Source organism: Diadema setosum, chromosome 20 (assembly GCF_964275005.1).
Source record: "Diadema setosum chromosome 20, eeDiaSeto1, whole genome shotgun sequence".
Lineage (NCBI taxonomy): Eukaryota > Metazoa > Echinodermata > Echinoidea > Diadematoida > Diadematidae > Diadema > Diadema setosum.
The window spans coordinates 32,123,049-32,144,643 of record NC_092704.1 but is presented as its reverse complement, the minus strand read 5'-3'; the positions used below and the strand labels follow the sequence as shown (position 1 = coordinate 32,144,643).

Genomic DNA, 21,595 nt, shown 5'->3' with positions numbered 1-21,595 from the left:
TCTTATTTCGTAGTATTTTTGTATCATTTGAAGTCAACGAGTGACAAGTTTTAAACGATTGATGGGTGAAAAATAAAACTCTTCCATGACAGGATGATCGAATCTCGTTTTGACATTATATCTTTCATTTTTAGGAAGCAAGATAGGCGGGAGAAAAAAATCGAACCATTCTAAAATGTGATTTCATTTTGTAGTGTTTTATTACATTTAGATGTAATATCACGTTTATACACTTTTGAAAGTATATCCAAATCTGGCATTACAGTACATCAATTCTCTTCAATGCAATAAAGATGTTACTGCTAGCTTTAAATCCTCGGTCAATGCAAGTCCAGACGCGTGGGTGTGTAACGCAAACTTGGGGTTGACGCTGCTCTTGAACCTTTCAAATCTGAAAGGAAACTCCGAGATTAAGAACGTGGCGAGTGTAGTTTCATATATACACTGTGTGTGTATGTGCGTGGGTGTGTGTGTGTGTGTGTGTGTGTGTGAGCGAAAAAAAAATACATACATAGGTCCTATACTTAAAGGGAAGGTATACAGTTTCGGTTGAGATGGGGTTTGAGGTTTCCAACTTTTTTTTTTTTGATGCTATGATTATTATTTTTTTTTTTTTGGATAATGTGAAACCTCTCATGAAACTTGAAAGAGCATATAATTCTAAGAGGAATTCAGAGTTTATTTGATGAAAATTGGTTTTGAAATGGCTGAGATATCCAAAACAAAGTGATCCTAATATTATAAAAAGACCCACCTTTTATTAGGACCGCTTTGTTTTACTCTTTTTTTTTTTGGGGGGGGGGATTTGTCAGCCATTTCAAAACCGATTTTCAGCCATTAAATTTTGAATTCCTCTCAGAAATGTGACGAGTGTTTGCCTTTTAACATTTGTAGTCAATAAGCATCTCACAAAAAGTTAGAAGCTGGATTCCCACCTTAACCAATACTATGATCCCTTTAAACATGCGGACATGTCAATAGGGAATAGTGATGCGACAGGAATAGGTTTGGTAGAATCATGGCACCAACAGTGTAGTGTTCGAGACACTGGACCGTATAATGTCAGAGTCTTCACGGCCTATACACGAGATATAGAGTAGTATGATTGTTTGGCCATACATAGGTCAAAGGTGTAGACCTATACTTGTCATAACAAAACCCACTAAATGTGATGGAATGATGGCGTTAAAGCAAACCCTTGTTGATTTGTTTTTAACAGAAAAGATCCCGCCTGTTTTCAACGTGCAATGCCCCGTGATGCTGGGGAGCTTCCGGGCCACTTCGGTGCCGATGAGAGTGACGTGGGACGTGCCTACTGCCACGGACGCGCAGTCACCGCCTGTCGCCGTTGAGTAAGAAGAGATGGCCACGAGTCTCCCATCCATGAAATTTGAATGGTTCCTTTCATAATCTATCTCACCTCCCGTCCTTATACTAGAACTATATACAAGTATTCCGTCTGATTGGTCTTTGACCAGTATACTCCCCCCAAAACACACACGCACACACACACATACACACACACACACACACACACACACACACACACACACATATATATATATATATATATATATATATATATATATATATATATATATATATATATATAGACGATGAAGACAAACAAGTTGACATAATGCATTAGAATCCAACTTCATTTATTGGTAAACCAAATTTTCGACCCTTGGTTTACCAATAAATGAAGTTGGATTCTAACGCATTATGTCAACTTGTTTGTCTTCATCGTCTTCATGCTCTTATTCCAACACGCGGATAATAATACAATTATATATATGAAGAGTTTGTTTGCAAAAACCGATAAGTCCATATTTGCCAAATGGAGATATTTGCGATTAAAGGTCAAGAAATATAAAGAGAATAATAAGAAAATTTTTGCTTCTTTTGACCATAAATTAAAAAATGTACCTTTATATGTAGTGACCAATATATCATTTAAAAGGTATTATTTTGTAATTTATGACAGTGACCGTACTTCAAAATCTTCAAAAATAGACTTATCGGTTTTTGCGAACAAACTCTTCATATATATATATATATATATATATATATATATATATATATATAATATACCGCTGTATATATAAAGTAGACCCCTATGTGAAGATGGAAACGTGTATCTTCTTTTTATCATTATTATTCACTCCTCGAATACCAACATGAAACATTGTTCATCTTTCCTACTCTTCTGTACTGCTTATCTAATTGTTCAAAACGCATCTCTTTGGGAAATGATCATGAGAAAGAATTTATTATTGCCTTGCATTTTTAACGGCCAGTATGACCCAATATCGTAGTACTTTCTGAATCTGTATGACTGAATGGACTTCTGACATAAAAAAAATGACCGACAGAGTGCAATCGGAAGGGACATGGAATTCATGTTGATTTAGTTTTGGGAATCTGATATGAAATGAATAACAAACTCACCTGCAACAGAGAGATGTTCTCAAATTAAAGGGATTCAAAGGTAACTTTATGAGGCATGGCAAGGAATCTCAAAATCAGAATGACGTTTCTAAAACTGAAAAAAAAATACACACACACAATCAAAAAAGCTGCTCACAGTAACCTTAGTGTATGTTGTACAATATGCCCTTTGTCGACATACATACAGTAAATAGCGGTGTATACAACATACTGTGTCATTGTTCAGACTATCAAAGAATTTAGACGCTTTGAACTAATAAAGATCCAAAGGTGTGAGGCCCTTCATCGTTTTTAAGCATGAACTGAACTCGATAGCGAACGTGATTTTGAAGCACACACTGTCTTGTCATGTTGACTTAGTTACTAGCGTATCAATAGCCATATTATAGCCTCATACAGTTGGGTATACTTATAAATGAATATGATCTAGGGGCCGCGAGGTATATTGCTCGTGGTTGTGTATTGGATTCACATTAATTTTGCCCTTCGAGCCAAAAGCATGAGTATATTGCAGCCCAGCCCCCTCCCGTATTCCCATGTGATATTACACTACCACAACACTTATTATATATAACCTGTAGTAATATGAGAGTTATCACGAGTTACTTTTTTTTTGATAAGTTGTTTTGCTGTTAATTTGTTTTGTTGAGTGGTTCACAATAATTATCAAGCATAGAATTGAGTGGTTCACAATATACAAGCTTGCTTTTTTGATCTGTCAATTCTTTTTTTCTCAACTGAAGCATAACCAACTAATGTATTTTCGCCAGTAGGGCCTATGCATGCATATCTTTATCTGTATTTATCCTTTGCAAAGTCGAATGTGGTATGCGTATGATATAATTCCTGATTTATTCTGTGTTATGTTTTGTTGGAAAAAGAAGAATGAAAATAGATGAATTGAATTGAATTTGTTTTGTTCTGTATTATAGTCGATACGGCCTTCCGCCCAATTCGCTGTTCTCGGAGGGTGATCACGTGATCACGTATCAAGCAAGGGACACCGTCCCAAACTACAGTTACTGCGAAATCAAGTTTTCCATCACCCGTAAGTATTATGATTGAACATTGCCGTCAAATGTATGCACCCGATATACCTACTTCAAATGTATACTTGGAAGGATTTCATCTTTTTTTTGGGGGGGGGGGGGATGGAGGACTCCTGATTAATATCATGCATGGGGTCAAAATGTCGAAGGTGTACAAAAAAACAAACAAACAAACAAACAAACGAACATTCCCTGTTTCTGAGAAGCTTCACAATGAATCTGTCTTTGTCCTTATAATAATATTGCATGAAAGGACCATAATACGTAGGCCTATATAGTTCTGCCAGATTGATGCGATCAAATGAACTGCGACTTCACGGTTTTTCGAGAGTGACTGACGCCCAATATCTTGATCTGTTTCCACTTATCTGACATCTGAACATTTAGTATAGGGCCTACGTCTGGTCCATAATTACCAATCGTATACTCCTTGGTATAAACTAAGATTATTTGTTTTTCTGTGAACAGTCCGCTTGTTGTGTATCATTTTATACGAATTTGTTTGTTTGTTTGCTTGCTTGTTATTTTATGTTTTTGTAACCCTATAGTGATCAAGTGTGCTACGCTGTCGCCGCCACCAAACAGTTATGTGTCGTGCACTGAGGGAAACCTGGTCGGATCAGCTTGCACTTACTCCTGTTTCCAAGGCTACACTCTTGAGGGCGGGGTCAAGAAACGATCGTGTGTCGAGAGGAGCGGAACCGCGGCCTGGGTTGGCTCCCCGCCTCGCTGCGTAGGTAGGAAAACAGTTAGTACCATTTCACAAGGGTAGGCTATAATTTAAATCAAATTAATGGTTTCAGTTAAGTTAATAGAAGACAAACAAACAAACAAAATAATGTATAAATTAACAAACAGACAAACAAACAATCAAACAAACAAGCGCAAAATATTCGTATCATGCGCGTACATTGGTACAAATTACACGCGATTGGTCAAGTACATTGAATATGCAATTGAAATTTGCATAATCCATGGACAAGATTACCTTCTTCTGGAGTTGAATTAACTCATTATCATAAATTAGATCAAATCAATCAAGTTAAATCTGGGGAAAAAAAACTGAGTAAGCAACCAGGCAGTAAAAGAATAATAACAACAACAACAACAAAAACAAAAAACAAAACCCGAATGCATAAAGTGAATGTCAGTGGAATTTTTTCATGAAGTATAATGACCTCATATCAATTATGCAAATCAGATTATGATGTCACCAAAATTATTATTCTGTCGGTTCTTTTATTCGTGATACTCTTTGTAAATTGCTAGTATGGTTTTAGGGTTCATAATTTGGCAGCTATAATTTCCTGTTCCTGAGAAATCTAGGATAATCATTTTAACTCTATACAATTCTTTGATAATTAATAAACTTACTTTCTTCTCGAATTAAAGAAAAAAAGAAATTAAGATTTTTTTTCTTTTTTTAAAGATTTTATTGACTCTTCCGACCCCATTCCGGGGTATGAGAGTACAACACATAAATACAAGATATGGTCATTACAATATCAAAGAATACATGTTTGTGATATATTACAATGATGTACAGTATATAAAATAGTCTACTACTAAAACATGTATACAGTGATATACACATTGGCAAGCAAGGTTAATCGTATGAACCATACGACCAAACAATCGTAACATATACAGCTACTGTAGATCGAGTATCACTGGATGCTTAATTTTTCTACCACTACGAGTTACAAATTTTCTTTCTTGACTAAAGTACACTCAACTTGTTCAGGCTTCTGCAAATTTGCAAAATATGACATGATCAGCCTCACAAATAATACTAATCTTTTAAGCTGTCCTAAATGCGAACATGAAAATAATCTGGACATGTGTACTGAGCAAGGGCGGCGCGGGGCGGCAGTAGAGTATACGCGGCCGGCCGTCGAGATCCCGAACCGGCGCGCCGGTTCGGGATCGGGATCTCGACGCGTCGTCCTGGTCGCTCGGGGGCAGAAGTTAGAGCGAAATTCGGGCTGCACTAATGGCATGGGCTTGCATGATGCTTTTTTCTAACATTGTTTTAACATCTCACCAAGATGTTTGTTTTCCTCACTGACTGGCCTAGAATTGACCTGCCCAGCGACAGTGGTGACCTCGCCCCCTGAAAATGGACATGTCACATGCACGAATCGAAACGTCTTCCAGAGCGTGTGCTCGTACACATGCGACAGCGGCTACAGCATTCCACCGGGCCAGACCAGGGACAGAGTGTGCACAGCGAGCGGCTGGACTGGATCACTGCCGACCTGCGAAGGTAAGCGATATCAAGGAGGTAAAAATAACCTCCTCAGGCGATATCAAGCCCCTTTTTGGTGTAACCTTATATCTTCTGATATCGCAAGGTCAATGTAACTCTATCTGAGACTTTTTTTTTCACCTTCGGGAATCAAACTGACGCTGACGGAATACACATTCCACTATTCATGTTTCATTTCATGATTTTTGGCCTACACAAAAAGTTTTACTTAAGTTGAAATAATGACATAATAGGCCTACCAAGAGGTATAAAAAATGATAGATCCGATGTCTTTTGCATGATTGGACAGTAAAATTCCGTCTTGTGATTTCAGTCATACCCGAAGCTGTCGGTCGCTTTGCTTGTCAGGGGCATGTCAGCTAGTCTGCTCATCAAGCTCCAGTGCATACAGAGATTTTGATTTAAATTGTTTTGACAGTAATATGTGAGCCTCATCATTCTGGCAGTCAATCTCATGGTAATGTATAAGATGGTAATTGACACGTACTGCAGTGATCCATTCTCTGGCTTGCTTTGTTTTATCAAAAAAGACAATGTATCAGGCCAAGTTTTCTACTGCTTACAGTTTCTAAGTAATACTGTTGTACGGTATTTGTTTTCCTTTCCCCTTCTGATTTATGTTTTTCATATCCTCTCTGCCTCAATTTAAGTTGTCCATCTTGTCTAGTTCTCTTCATTTTTCACATCTCCTAGCTTCCCCATGCTCCTCCTCCTCTTCTTCTTTCTCCTCCTCCTCTTCTTCTTTCTCCTCCTCCTCCTCCTGCTCCTCCATCTCCTTATCCTTCTCCTATCTACCAGATTTTATCTGACACATTTATTTTGCTTCCTCTTTCATTTGCTGCTGCTTCTCTGTTTTTTGTTTTTTTTTTAATTTGATTTCCCCTCTACTGGCTAATCATGTCCCCTCATCCTCCCCCTTCCCCTCTCCCTGGCTCCTTCTCTTCATCCTAACTTCACATGGCCCCTCCCCCTCTGGCTATTGCTCTCCCATCCCTAATACATAGGGGAAGTGTGGGAGAGTTGAGCCACTGGGAGAGTTGATCCAGGCCACCTCACATCTTCATAGTGACTGACAGCAGTCAGCTGCTGCCATTTCTTGTTCATGCCTATGATTAACTATATACCAGTGTATGAGGCAGCGACGTTGGACGAAGCATGACAAAATAGTCAAAGAAAAACCATTTTTGGTCACCAAAAGTGAATGTCCACTTGTCAGATATGTGGTTTTCTCTCACACCTATGGTAGAGGATAAGTGCGAATCAGTTGGAGTAGCAGATAGTCTGTATATCATTTGTTTCTTTCAGCAAATTTCAACATGTTTGGTGTGGTCACTTTCGTAGGTTTTGAGGGTTAGTTTAAATGGCGACTATGGGGAGAGTTGTGCCAACGTGTTGAGGGAGAGTTGTGCCATGGCTAAACCCTGTATTCCTATGGCTCAGCCCTCAAGTGGCTCAACCCTCCCTTCAAGTGGCTCAATGAGTGTCATTTTTTGGTCAAAGAAACGGGTCTGTAATTGGATGAGGTGAGGAATATTGGAAAGGTATGTGGTGTTCTCGCCAGGGGTGACGCCCTACAGGCGGTTTCTTCTTCCTAACACCAACAGTTGACTTATCACGCAAATCCAATCAGGGTGCATCTAGAAATCCTGATCATGTGATCGTAGGTGGACCCCAACAACATCCACATTATCCATCCGATGACCCGTAAGTCAAACAGACGCCCCGCCTCCTCTGTTACCATTCATTACACCATCTTTCCTTAGATAGGTTTCCATAGTCATTTTCTTTTATAAGCCTGAACTTCTTAATATGATATGTAGGGCCTATAGCATAGTGGCTCAACTCTCCCAACCCCGTGGCTCAACTCTCACCACATCAAGGGAGACTTGAGCCATTTTGCAAAATATTTTTGTTGAAGTGTCACCCCCAAGTTGTTTGTGCTAGGTGTCTTATTGGGCTATCATATTATGCCTGAATAGTTGTAGTATATACCAGCGAACGAATAATCCATAAATTGTGTATAGTTATTGAACAATATCACTAAATGTAAAAAGTGGCTCAACTCTCCCACACTTCCCCTACTTCTTCCTAAGCCTTCTCCATTTCTCCATCCATTTCCTCCTCCCCACAATACCCTTTCCTCATCACTTTCATCCACTCACCCCACCCCCTGTTACTCCTCTTGCATCTTGTTCTCGTCCTTGATAACATCTCTTGCTCTTAATTTCCTTTTTCCCACCCTCAAATTGCACAGACACTTCTGCTCCCAGCTTTGAAAACTGCCCGCCATCACAGATCTTGTATGCTGCAGACAGGCAGGAGACGGGGGTAGCCTCATGGACCCCACCCACAGCCATTGACAATTCAGGCAGCAGCATTGCAGATGTCAGGCACGATGGCCCCGTCCCGGGGTCAAGATTGCCTCAGGGGCATTATGTCGTCACATACACTGCTCAAGATGAGAACGGGAATGAGGGTACATGTGTGTTTACAGTCACAATACAAGGTAGGAATTGGATTGAATTGAATAAATTACATAAAAAGCAGGAACCCCAAAAGAAAAGCATGTCATCGGCAGAAAAAAGAAAACAGCTGTTAAGCAGAAATGAATGTCTTTGTTCTAGGTTTTTGTAGATAATGTCTGATAACTAATTACTCACTCTATGTCATGCTAAACTCGGCATCATGCAAAGAAGATGCACATACATAAAACGTGTATACAGGGGAGTTGATCTCATTTTTAGCTACTAGGTGCTGTAAAAGAGTTTATTACAATATAGTATTTGTCTTGTCAAACAGTCAAACAAAAGTGATAAACAAGGCAATGTAGAGAGGATAATGGATACTTCATCTGGATTCAGCTGCATTTAAAGGGTCCTTCGTCAGTATGATGAAGTTTCCTACACTTTATCCGATCCTCAAAAATGCTGCGAGTACATGGTTATGGTACAGGGCAAACACGCAACAAGTTCTGTAGTGCAACTGTAAGATATTGCCAGTCTTAGTGGCGTAGGTTTTCTGTGCCGCTTTATTAGTACTCAAGACTAGCTTGCACCAATTGAGAAACACGACAAGGCAAAGGGGTGAACACGCAGCTGAGTGGCAGATCTATGGAACTCTCTTGCACTTTTACCCCTTTGCTTCGCCATTAAGTCTCAAATAAAACGTGGTGCAGAATATTGACTCACAAGTTACAAGGCCTTTACATAAAAGCTACGTCAGATATCAAGGAGGAAGTAATGCCTCCTTAAATAGATGTAAACTGAAACCTGGCCAATACTCGTGCTCTTGGCTATCTAGAGTGGAAAAAGTTCCAAAGGTTCATGCAAAAGTCGCTACTTTAATTGCATGACTAAAGATACGGAAGTCGAACTGAGCTGCCCAGCTCAGGTCTATGCTCTCACTTTCATTTCACTTTTAAAGGGAACGCAAACCCAAAGAGCAATGTGGACTGAGTGAAAGCAGCAATATTAGTAGATCACATCAGTGAAAGTTTGAGGAAAATCGGACAATCGATGCAAAAGTTATGAAATTGTAAAGTTTTGGCGTTGGAACCGCTGGATGAGGAGACTACTAGAGGCTATGACATATGAGTGGACAACAATATAAAGAAAATATAAAGAAAATTCCACAAATATTCACTTTTCTAGCATTATGAAAGAGCACTTGACTAACCGCTTTCAGAAAGCAGGGGTAATGATTGCTACCCATAACATATGCCAGTATCAAGTTGATGGAATATGTAATTTTCATGAAAAGAATAATTTTTGTGGAATTCCCTCTATATTTTCTTTATATTGTTGTCCACTCATACGTCATAACCTCTAGTAGTCTACTCATCCAGCGGTTCCATTGCCAAAACTTTAAAAATTCATAACTTTTGAATCGATTGTCCGATTTTCCTCAAACTTTCACTGATGTGTTCTACTAATATTGCTGCTTTCACTCAATCCACATTGCTCTTTGGGTTTGCGTTCCCTTTAAGTCTTTCCGATAATTTGTTATCACAATATTATTTCCCCAACTTGAAGTCATCCACTGCTCCACCATCCCCATTTCACCCGGTCTGCTGGCCAGCTGTCCCCATGGCAACCTGAGGGGATCAACCTGCACCTTCAGCTGTAGCCTTGGTTACCGTCTCCAGGGACCAGATACCACCACCTGCCAGAAAGATGGACTGTCTGGGAGATGGACCAATCAATCTCCTGTATGCGAAGGTAACAAAGTCTACAATTTACAATTGTTGTGCAGTTGTGTTCCTTGCAAGCAAGATTCCTGAAACAACAACAATGTGTGTATTATCATGGCTGGTTGCTGTTTTTTTCTTTCTCTCGTAAATTTATGAGAGTACATTGTATGTGAATACATGAAGAAGTGTTAGCACAAATTAGCAGAGAGGAAAATATACATGTATTGTTTTTTTCACTGTGATTGCTATCAGCCATATTCCATTTTCAGTGATAAAGGGCTTCATTTGCAGAAGGTTATGGCTGAACATAGCTTGTCCTAGATCTGTATGTATGATATCTAAATTTAAACATGTGCATAGTACATGGTCCAATGGGAAACAATCATAAATTCCTGTAATGTATGGTGAGTATTGATGTATGGTACAGGACAATAAATTGAAGATATACATTTATTACAATGTTTGTAAGATTCTTCCTCAGTGCATCCCTTTAATTTGTCAGGAATTTGTTAACCAGATGACAGAAGAGCAAAATGTTATACTAAACACAAAGGCTAAAGAAATTTAATCATGGAGAATGCTAGTCCATATTTGACAAGGTTCAAAGTTTTGCAATATTATCATGATGGCACTGTTAATTGAACTCTTAGAGGAAGCAAATAACTTTTGCAAAGTTGCTCGCATTTCCTCTTCATCTTTCCTGTTTCAGAGCTTCAATGTCCAACCATAGATCCGCCAGATAATGGAGCATTCCTGAATGGTCATGCGTGCCAATGTTCCTATGGTACATCCTGTTATTTTGAGTGTCTTCTAGGCTTCCGTATTAACAACAACGTGCTCCGGTGTGTGGTCCAGCCAGGAAGTGAAGAGGCATTCTGGGAAGGCGCTGTGCCGGAATGTGAAGGTACCACGCATATTTTGACAAAAAGGAAGCTCAGAAAGTTCTGACCCCTTGAAACAAAATGGTCCCCAAGTAAATTGTCTTTCCAAAGATACTAAAGTTAGTCGTAGATACACGTGTATTCATAACAAACAAAAATGAAGGGCTGCTAATTTGATATTAACCCGTTGAGGATGAGTCCCGGGTATACTCGGGCAGGTGTCTCTGGGAAATGCGTGTTGTAGCAAAGTCAGTCCGTCCTCAACAGGTTAAAGACCTAATTAGCTGTGGATGATGGGATTTACACTGACTGTATTCTGCATAAGAGTATGCATAAGGATGAACAGACAAAGATGGCATTTTTTTTTCAAAGCCCCATTTTGCGAAAGATGTAGCATACGTTGTACATTATGTAGAATCACAACCGTGAATTGTAGCAACAATTTTTGAGCTTTCAAGAATTTCCACATGTAATATTTGATATAAGATCTGCTTCTTCTGTGAAAAGTAACTTGCTCTGCTTAAAGTGCATCTTTGATCTCCTGTATATTCAAATGTTTCTTGGTATTATGTGTGGTCTTCTCTGCCCCATGACCTCTGCCAAGGAAGGAGGTTATGTCTTGATCGGTGTTGGTTTGTTTGTCGGTTTGTGATATAACTCAAAAAGTTGTGAATGGATTTGAATGAAACTTGCCGGAAAAATTGATAATGACACAAGAAACAGTTCAATCGATTTTGGTAGTGATCCAGGAATTTTCATGGATGTTTGAAGGATTTTGATCTTTTGGCAGTTAGGGTACGTGAACTTGGGAAATCAAGCTGTGCGTATTTGAGGTTTGCATACACACTCTAAAGCTCATGCTCTGCTCAGGTTAGGTGCTGCATACCTGGAAGCCTGATCAACAACGTAAACAAAAGGCTACTATATTGGGAAATCGGGAGTGATAATCAGCATGCATGTATAATGCGGATGGAACTGAACTGCTTGGCAGAGGTCTGTGCTCTACAAGTCCTTTTCTAGTTTTGTACAATGTATCTGATTTTATGTGTGTGTATCTTTGTCTGTAGTTGAAACTTGTGACAGACCGAGCCTGACTGGTCCACTGGAGGTCCATGACAACTCTTCCACGTGTGCCACAAGTGTTCAAGTCCCGGCAGGGAATGATTGTGAATTTGGCTGCAGCCGTGGCTACGTCATACAGGGGTCAGCCACCACCACCTGTGGATTATCTGGCACGTGGGAGCAGCCACTACCAACCTGTGAAGGTGTGCTTTCTTGACATTAGCTTCACATTGGAGAGATAGATCTACTGTTACCAGACTTATATAAATTATGTTTCAGTTGAGGCTCATAAAGATTCTTTGATATAGAGCACATGATTGCTTTCCTGAATGATTGGAAATTATGTTTTCAGTAGGGCGCTTTTCACTTCTTCTGTACGTTGTAAACACATTCTATTGGTGGGGGAAACATTCTGATACATACAATGTACAGCAATAGGAGTGGCATCAACCTTGTATGTCATTACTTCAGGAAAATTAATACTATCCATCCCTTTCATAGATTGACTTTCAGTACATCAAGTACTTATTAGCATAACACGAAATCTAACTCTTCTGCTCATATGCATTGCATCTGTAGTCTTTACTTTGATTTGGTATGTAATATTTTTGGTTGAAAGAAGATGGTTTCGATCAGTAGATTTGATTTCAGCAAGATTGATTTCATGAGAAAATTGCAAAGTTTTGGAGAGAAAATTGTTTGGACAAGATAGAAATTGTGACTCCCTGGAAGCCATATGTCCACCATATCATCTCTTCTTCCCCCAGCTGTGACCTGCCTTGGTAGCAACCTGCCACTCCCTCTCCACGGGGGAAAGAGTGGCTGCCCTCACGAGAGGGAACAGTACGGTACGGTCTGCACCCTCTACTGCGACCTTGGATACCAGCCCAGCGAGACCGCACCCATCATTCGGGAGTGTCTTGACGACGGGGAAGGAGGCGGCCTCTGGAGTGGCGGACCCATTTCATGCTCAGGTGCTACTTTGTTGGGTGCAAATGTACTGCAAAACCAGAAATTTTATGTGCATGAAGCTTTCGCAAAGTTTGTGAGGAGTCAAGATTCACAAAAGTCAAATGCACACGAAAGTTTTTGTCTACCCAATGCATTGAAGACCAGTGATGATTTCATGCTGCGAAAAAAGGCCGTTGGCTCCAATTTGGAAAGTTTTATGCCGTTCATGTTTGTGGTTCTACAGTATTCATCAATAGGCAAAATGCATTTTACATTTCACAACCGTAACATAAAGTTGCTAGTCCGCATTGTGTATTTTCGGGGGGGGGGGGGGGGGGGATGGGGAAGGTTCAAATGGTTTTTTTTAAGTGAGTGAAAGCTTACAAAATGATATTCCTTTTTAATTTATTTCATCAGTCATAAACTAAGACCAGCTATTTCTAAAAGAGAAAAGAAAAGAAAGATTAAGTGGTTTGAAGGCAGACAAGGCAGCGCTACTAAAATACTGTACTTATCTGTATTTTTCAACAAATCTAGTGTGGAGAAATCCATGTGTTTCATGATACACTGTGCTGTTGACATATGTATTGTACTCCCTTTTATGGCATTTTGCAAGTAAGGTGAGCCACCAAATGTTAGTAGCCTGTTTATCTATTTCTTTTTCTTAACCGCATCATCCAAATCTAAGAAATTGACACCATTTTACAGAAAATTAGTATATTAACAGTCATAACTCATTTATATTCATTATGATTATTGAGCCTTTTAAGAATTTCCCTTGTCAGGGTGATTTAAGAGCATGTTTTCTTGTGAAGGCTATATTTTGGCACACAGATCAAACATGAAGTTCATGCTAGGATACATTAGAATGTTGAAAGATACCCATACTCCTGCACAACGCACCGAAAAAAAATATAAGAAATAAAAAATAAATCCACATACTCATATGTGGTATATTTCTTCTTAAAGGACAAGTTCACCTTCATTAACATAAGGATTGAGAGAATGTAGCAATATTAGTAGAACACATCAGTGAAAGTTTGAGGAAAATCGGACAATCCGTTCAAAAGTTATGAATTTTTGAAGTTTTTGTGCAGTCACCGCTGGATGAGAAGACTACTGCAGTGTATGATGTCACATGCGTACAACAATATAAGGAAAATATAAAGAGAATTTCACAAAATTTCATCTTTTGGAAAAAGTACACATTCCCTTGACTCGTTACTGACATATGTTATGGGTAATATTATTCCCATTGCCTTTAGAAAGAGGCAAGTCAAGTGCTCTTTTATTATGTGAAAAAAGTGAAAATATGTTGAATTTTCTTTACATTTTCTTTATACTGTTGTACTCATATGACATCACGAGCCTTCGTAGTCTCCTCATCCAGCGGTTCCAACACAAAAATTTTAAAAATTCATAACTTTTGCATCGATTGTCCAATTTTCTTAAAACTTTCACTGATGTGTTCTACTAATATTGCTGCATTCTCTCAATCCTTATGTTTATGAAGGTGAACTTGTCCTTTAAAAGAAATGTAACAAGTTCTTCAAATGTGAGATGGGACTTAATACTAATAAAAAACCAAAATGATAATAAAATTTCTATTGATTTTTTTATTCTTCCCTAGCTTTAACCCTTGAGTCTTTTGATATTTTCCTTTTCCTTCTCAGTTGTTCAATGCCTGCCACTAGATGCCCCAGTAAATGGCCACTTGGAGGATTGCACACTGGATAGTGAAGCGAACGATCCAACGCTCCGCCAGGACTACAGGACCATCTGCACCGTCTTCTGTGATGAAGGCTACACCCCCATGGGTACATCCTCCAGGCGTTGCCTTGCCGATGGCAGATGGGATGGTGTGCCGCAGACTTGTGAGGGTAAGCTGATTACAACCTCCCCCCATATGTATATTTTTATTATGCTCCGCCAACAAAGTGGCCGGAGGCATTATGTTTTCGGGTCGTCCGTCCATCCGTCCGTCCGTCCGTCCGTACGTCCGTCCCGTTTTGTTTTTGTCGATATCTCAAGAACCGTGAGGTGGTTTTGCATCAAACTTGGTATGAGGGTATATCCTGGGGGGATGATACTTTGTTTCGATTTTAGGGTCACGGGGTCAAAGGTCAAAGGTCACAGGTTATTTTGTGAAAAAAAAGGTTGAAATTTCATGTTTTTCTCCATATCTCGCAAATGGTTCAAGGTATCTTCATGGAACTTAGTATATATGCATGTACCGATGGGCAGTGATTATCTAGGGAAGTTGGGGGTCATGGGTCAAAGGTCAGGGGGTCAAAGGTCAAGGTCAACTTCTCAAGATATCACTACTTTCCTTATATTTATGCAATGCCCGAGGGATTCTTTTTAACTTGATGTATGCATGTATAACCCAATATATATTCTGTGGGAAGTTTCTTGCCAAAAGGTCAAAGGTCAAAAGGTCAAAGGTCAAGTGAAAGTGCTAAATTGCACTTCTTCCTCCATATCTCAGAAGTTACTCAAGGTATTATCATGAAACATACATATCTATGCATGTTCTACCTAACAGTGATTCTCTTTGGAACTGTGAGGTCAAAGGTCAAAGGCCAGGTTTAGATAATACTATTTTACCATTTGATACTGAAATTATACTTTTTCTCAATACCTTGAAAATTACTCAATGCATAAACTTATAAAAGGGTCAGAAGTCAAGTAAAAATCATCAATTCCCCCAAATACCTGCACTCTGATGTTTTAATCATTCATCCAATTGAACCTAGTTCTAGGAAATTGAACATTCAGCACAGTTGTGGCAAACCTGTCATTTTAATATTTTGCCAATTGTGTGAAACTGTCATCACACATTGTCAAGACATTGTACTATAGACCTATTAGGAGAACCATGCATTATGGCGGAGGCATACACCAGTCGCCGTAGCGACATTTCTAGTTGGTAATATTACCCATCACTTACCAATCCTGCCTCCATGAACTTCCCACCCAATTACTCCCCCTCCTCCATCACTCCCCCACCCCATCACTGCCTATACCCTACTCCTTGCCTGCCCCAATGCACCTCCATAAATTCCCTGTTCCCACAAACAGAAACGTAACCTTGTCAGATGGCTTAAATTGCCCCACTTCCCATGATGATGGTGACGATGACGATGATGATGATGATGATGATGATGATGATGATGATGATGATGATGATGATGATGAAACAGCATTTATATTGCGACATTTATCTGTAGAAACATTCCAAGGTGCCTGGCTCTCACAATTTGTGACACATTCAAAAATAAAATTTGGAAAAAATAGAAAAAATGGAATATTGGAAAAGATATAGGTCTTCAATTCAGATTTAAAGGTACAGATGTAATGAAGTTGTTACAATTCCGTAGTTGGAAGTCCACATACAAGGCGCAAAGAAGATAAAGCTCATCAACCCCTGTCCCCACAATCTAGATGTAACCATTTAAGCTGGTATTGCAAGAGGCATGATAACCTTGAAGATGATTTGTAGAAGATTTTGCTGAATGTAAATTTCTTTGTGTATCATTCGTGAACCCTCTCATATTTTTCAATTGATAGATATAATTGATGACTATTTGATTAATAGATCACACAGCGCCTGCCATCGACTGCCCACATGACAGAGTGATCTTTGCTGAGTCCGGTCAGTCAGTAGGGACGATTCACTGGGATCAGCTGGAACCTGTGCAGGTATTACACTTCCCTGTCTCATACGATGTCTACAGTTTAGGAACCTACATATTCTCTGTGCTGATTTTCTGTGTGAGTTTGAAATTAAATGAAGCCATGTGAGAATTAGTCTCTTGGCCAGTTGTTTTATGTGTAATCTCGAATGGAGTGGAGAACTTGCACGTATCATGTGTACCCTGCCATTTGTCAAAAGGAATCTACACACTGTGAATATGTTTGTATCAGGTTTACAGTAGGATACTTTGTGAGTTTTACATTGACATAATATAACACGACCAAACAAATGAAACAAATTCCAGGGCAGACGATAAATTGCAGGTCAAACTATGTTGATGAGTGGAGACAAGATTGAAATTAAGTGGATACTTTGTGTGAATTCTTGATTAATATCCTTTATGCTGTAACACACATTTTTTCTTCTAATTAATATGTTTAATACATTATTATTTTGCTTTCAGGCGACTGATGCTGACATCCTCATAACTGCCCAACTGGAAAGCATTGACTTGGTCCCTATCACTGGATCTAGACCAACCACATTGGTGGAAGGTGACCATTCCCTCGTCTACAGGGCCACAGATGCTGCTGGGAACAGTGACACATGTTCATTTGATGTACAGGTCAAAGGTTAGAGGTCATCTCGTGCACAGGGTTTGTGTGCGATTTAATGGGGTGCTTCACATATCTAGACCTTTCATTTGCAAATTTTCTTCAGAATAGGAATAGCTTGCTGGCCTTTGCAAAGCAAAAGGTTCACTGCAGCTAACCATAAATTAAAATTTGCTAGTCATCTGAAACAGACCACCGGAACTTTGCATAATTTGCTTGTTTTTCTAGTGGGTGTGTGTGTGTGGGAAGGGAAGTACTGGTCATTTCAAGTTGTTTGGTACCCAACTCATGAGTAGTTAAAACATTCTTGTGAGTGAGTTTTGACATTTTCATGTAGGACCTCCATTCTATCTCCAGAGCTGCCAAGTCTCCCTGATTCTGTAGGATGTTCTCTGAAAAGTTGAAATATGTCTTTATGTCCGGACATGAGAAAGATAAAAAAAACAAAAAACAAAAAACAAAAAACGACTCCGTGATTTGAAATTATTTTTCCCTATGAAGATGCATGTAAAACACAAGAGTCACCTTAATCACTCTATTGAAACTCCCTGATTTTGATATTTGAATATTGGCAGTATGTTTTAACTGAGGGATAGCACATTCTTGCCTCCAGAGGGAGACATCATAATGTACCACATTTCTTAGCTGCATGGACTGACACTATGGGCATATGAACTCATGCCCCATACATAAATATAACTCAGGCACACTACTGGTTTAACTGAATTGCTGCTTTTGGTCCCAGAAGTAATGTTGTAGTCAGAAGAAGCCTTTGGAAAGATATCAACATAATATGAGAGCTCTTATTTTTGCCTACAGATATTTTATTTGTTTATTTTATTATTATTATTTTTTTTTGAATGAATGAAGAGGTCACAGTCAGTATTGCGAGTCGTTTTTTTTTCTTTTCGATTTGACACCGAGGCTATCGAAAGTGCAAGTCCCTTCACTGTAGGCCTACATGGTGATATTTTTGTGTGTTGTTAAATTTGTGAAAATTATACACTTGAGAAAAAAGCAGCTTTTTACATTATCGCTGATCAATGCAAATCATTCTTTTCTGTCATTTTATTCACAGTTGTGAGATGCCCTCCCTTGTTTGCTCCTGGCAACGGTGCGGTGACCTTAGCATCAGGTCAAGGGTCATGTGAGGGCGGGGCCGTGCTAGGGTCAACATGCCAGGTAAAGTGCAACACAGGCTTTGACCTCTCATCAAATGAGACTGTTGCCAATTTGAGGTGCGTACAGCAGGAAGAGGGTACTACCGTTGGTACATGGGACACTCCTCTGCCACTCTGTGAAAGTGAGCACTTTCTATCTCTTAATCCAGATTCAATCATTCATCAGTTTTACGACCCTGGCGTAAATTACATGGAAACTTTGTCAGTGATTTTCATAATTTTTTTTTCCTTCATGATTTTCATTTCTGCTGTTCCCTTGTTTAATTTCTATCTTTCTTTTTTCTCCATTTGTTTTGATGTCTTCTGTCTTTTCTGCCTGATGTTATTATTCATGTGACAATGTAAAACTAGGGAAGTATGAATTTGGTTTCTATCAGCATTTGTACTTGTACATGTGTGTTGAAAGATGAAGCAATTCATTGTAACATTATGGGTAATCAGTCAACTTCAAGGGTAAATGTTAAGGTCAAACCTAAAATTTATACCACATGCAAAAAACAAAGAAAACCAGAAGTGCACTGTAATTACAATGTACGACCCACCCATGTCAAAAATGGCATTTTTGGGATGATTAACTTTACTATGTGATAGGCAGTATTTTGCAGACATTAGGATCAAAGCAACAAATTTCACTATATATGTGCTATGCTCTGTTTGTCATGAAGACAGTCACGTTTATGAATTGCTATAATTCTTGCAGTTGCAACCTGTGAGGTAAATCCGCATGTAAACAGCTCGGTGCAAGGGTGCCCGTTTGCCTCAGTGAATTACGGAGAGCAATGCCAGTTTGTTTGCAATGACGGCTTCTTGTCATCAAGCGGCATCAAATCTGTTACCAGGGCGTGTCAGGAGGATGGATCACTGAGTGGAGAAGAGCTCATCTGTGATAGTAAGTCCTTCCTCATAGTATCATTCCAAGTCAATTTTGATCACGATTTCTCTCAATTCCATTAAAAAGACACTGAATGTAGAAAACTCTTTGTTGGAAGTTAAAGAACATGGAACTTTGTTTGCACAGTTTTGCTAGTTCAACAATTCATGATTAAAAGTATGAAAAGTATAAGAGGTGTACATGCAATTTTGGAATTCTTCCACATAAGTATACATGTCTTAGCTGATGCATGATCTGTGCATTATTAGTAATATGTAAGCCACAATCCTGTGCTGTCAGTAAGTTAAGAAATTTTGCAGTAAAGTCCTTTTTTTTTGGGGGGGGGGGTAGAAACTAGAATGAATAAAATGGCAGCATTCCTTTCAATAATGGACTCACACCTCTTCAACATCAGGGCCAGTCACATGTCCATCTGGGTTCAGTCTGGAGCATGGTACCATTACACCAGAGATTTGCACCGCCAGTGATGCTAGGGTACCGTACGACACACCCTGTAACTTCCACTGTCACAATGGCTTTCTTCAGTATGGACCCTACGTGAAGACGTGCACCGCAGACGGCTCATGGAGTGACAGCAGGCCCGTGGTCTGTGAAGGTAACCCTTTAATTTTTTTCTGCGCCCATAGATTCCTTTTAGTAATTGCCTGGCATTTTAAAGACGCATGGTTAAATACCCCAGTACCCCTGAATTTCAATTTCTTTAAATTTCCCTCAGAAAAACTAGGCAATAAAGATAAATTGCCTTGCCTAGGAGCGAGAAAGGCCCCAACTAGGGACCTCAATAATGTTCTTTCATGGTATTATCCCTCCAGCAACAACTTTATTGTAGTGTTTCAGGAACACGTGTTTGCCCCCTGCATACACAAGCTGAACTCAATGTTACATTTTGTCTGTTTCTTTTTGGAGGATGTTTTGGATAGGTTTAAAGCTACTGTGCACATGGAGAAAGGCATTGTATCCAAGACTGCACATGAACCATGTTTCAGGAGAAACAGTGATATTTTTTTTTTCTCACTGGAAGAGTGAGAGTATGTATTGTTTAAGTATTAGTAACAGGTTTCCATACACTATGATACACAAAAAAAAAAAAAATTGTAAAGAAAGATTAAATAAGATTGAATTTATTTGCTCAGTTGACGCAGCTGAACACTCTGTTCACATCTTCTGTAGATCGTCAGGAGCCAAGCTTTGATGAAGCGTGCCCACAATACATCAATGTGAACGCAGCCAGAGGAACTCTCAGCACTGTGGTCGACTTTGACATTCCTACAACCACGGATAATTCAGGCAATGCCACTGTGACAAGGTATTGTATTAATCATGAAAATTTCTGAGGATTATTGTGTGAGACGCAGAGAAAAATGTAATTGACAAAAGAATGGAAAGAACAGGAGAAGCTTTTGGTCGTTCATGGAGTACTGCTAAAGGATATGACATCCTGAATGATATCAGGGTGCTTGTCATGTACAAATGTGTGAAGTACATGTAGTCAATAGTTTCAGCATCCAGGAAAAAAAAGCCAGTTGCATATGGGACTTAGAGTGCAGTTTAAGGAATGTTGTACTATTTGTGTTTTATAATACCCAACAAGCTTGCACTTTAAGCCAGCTGGAAGACATTTTCAATCATTGCAAAATATGGTCTTGAAAAGGAGTGATAAATACATTGCAGTTGTGATAAAATAGAGTGAGGGAGAGACAGAGCGGGAAAGGGTAGGTGAGTGCTGTCACACTGAAGATTATATATAAATGTTTATTATCAATTGTCTTGTAATTTGTTCATGAACACCATACTTCTGCCTGCAAACATATCACTACAAAGGAAAAACACATCAACAAGCATATTTGTATCTCTTCATCTATCTATCTATTTTTCTGTCTATTATCTATCTATCTATCTATCTATCTATCTATCTATCTATCTATCTATCTATCTATCTATCTATCTGTCTATCAATCCTCTCTACATATATCTGTCTATCTATCTCTCTATCTATCTGTATGTCTGTCTATAATTATATCTATTTTGTTAATATCTTGATGTATATATGCAGGTAGATAAATAGATACGATAGATTTATACATGCAGTTGGATAGATAGATGGAAAATGGAAAGATAGAAGAAGAGAGACAGATGATTGAATAGGTGGACAGGTACATGTTTCACATAAAGGAATACCTGTACAACCATACAAATGTGTGTGTGTGTGTGTGTGTGTGTGTGTGTGTATACACTCATCTGTACAAACACACCAACATGTTCACAACTCTGTCCATTGTATCGCTCATGGTAGTCGAAGTATCAAGTTCTAGTAATCATTAAAGTTGTATATCCCTTTCGTAAACGTCATGAAAGTTTG

The 21,595-nt window shown here is 39.1% G+C and overlaps 1 protein-coding gene across 1 annotated transcript in view; it reads left to right on the top strand.

The window, feature by feature from the left end:
* LOC140243611 (uncharacterized) overlaps positions 1-21,595 on the top strand; it is an 80,146-nt gene that overhangs the window by 10,006 nt on the left and 48,545 nt on the right. Inside the window, exons 3-18 of the mRNA XM_072323277.1 lie at positions 1,220-1,352; positions 3,384-3,499; positions 4,049-4,237; positions 5,578-5,766; positions 8,024-8,275; positions 9,801-9,986; positions 10,668-10,862; positions 11,907-12,104; positions 12,669-12,875; positions 14,526-14,732; positions 16,451-16,554; positions 17,013-17,181; positions 18,242-18,466; positions 19,045-19,233; positions 19,631-19,831; positions 20,407-20,542. Of these exons, the coding sequence (XP_072179378.1) occupies positions 1,220-1,352; positions 3,384-3,499; positions 4,049-4,237; positions 5,578-5,766; positions 8,024-8,275; positions 9,801-9,986; positions 10,668-10,862; positions 11,907-12,104; positions 12,669-12,875; positions 14,526-14,732; positions 16,451-16,554; positions 17,013-17,181; positions 18,242-18,466; positions 19,045-19,233; positions 19,631-19,831; positions 20,407-20,542 (2,896 nt within the window). The remainder of the gene's footprint in view (positions 1-1,219; positions 1,353-3,383; positions 3,500-4,048; positions 4,238-5,577; positions 5,767-8,023; positions 8,276-9,800; positions 9,987-10,667; positions 10,863-11,906; positions 12,105-12,668; positions 12,876-14,525; positions 14,733-16,450; positions 16,555-17,012; positions 17,182-18,241; positions 18,467-19,044; positions 19,234-19,630; positions 19,832-20,406; positions 20,543-21,595) is intronic.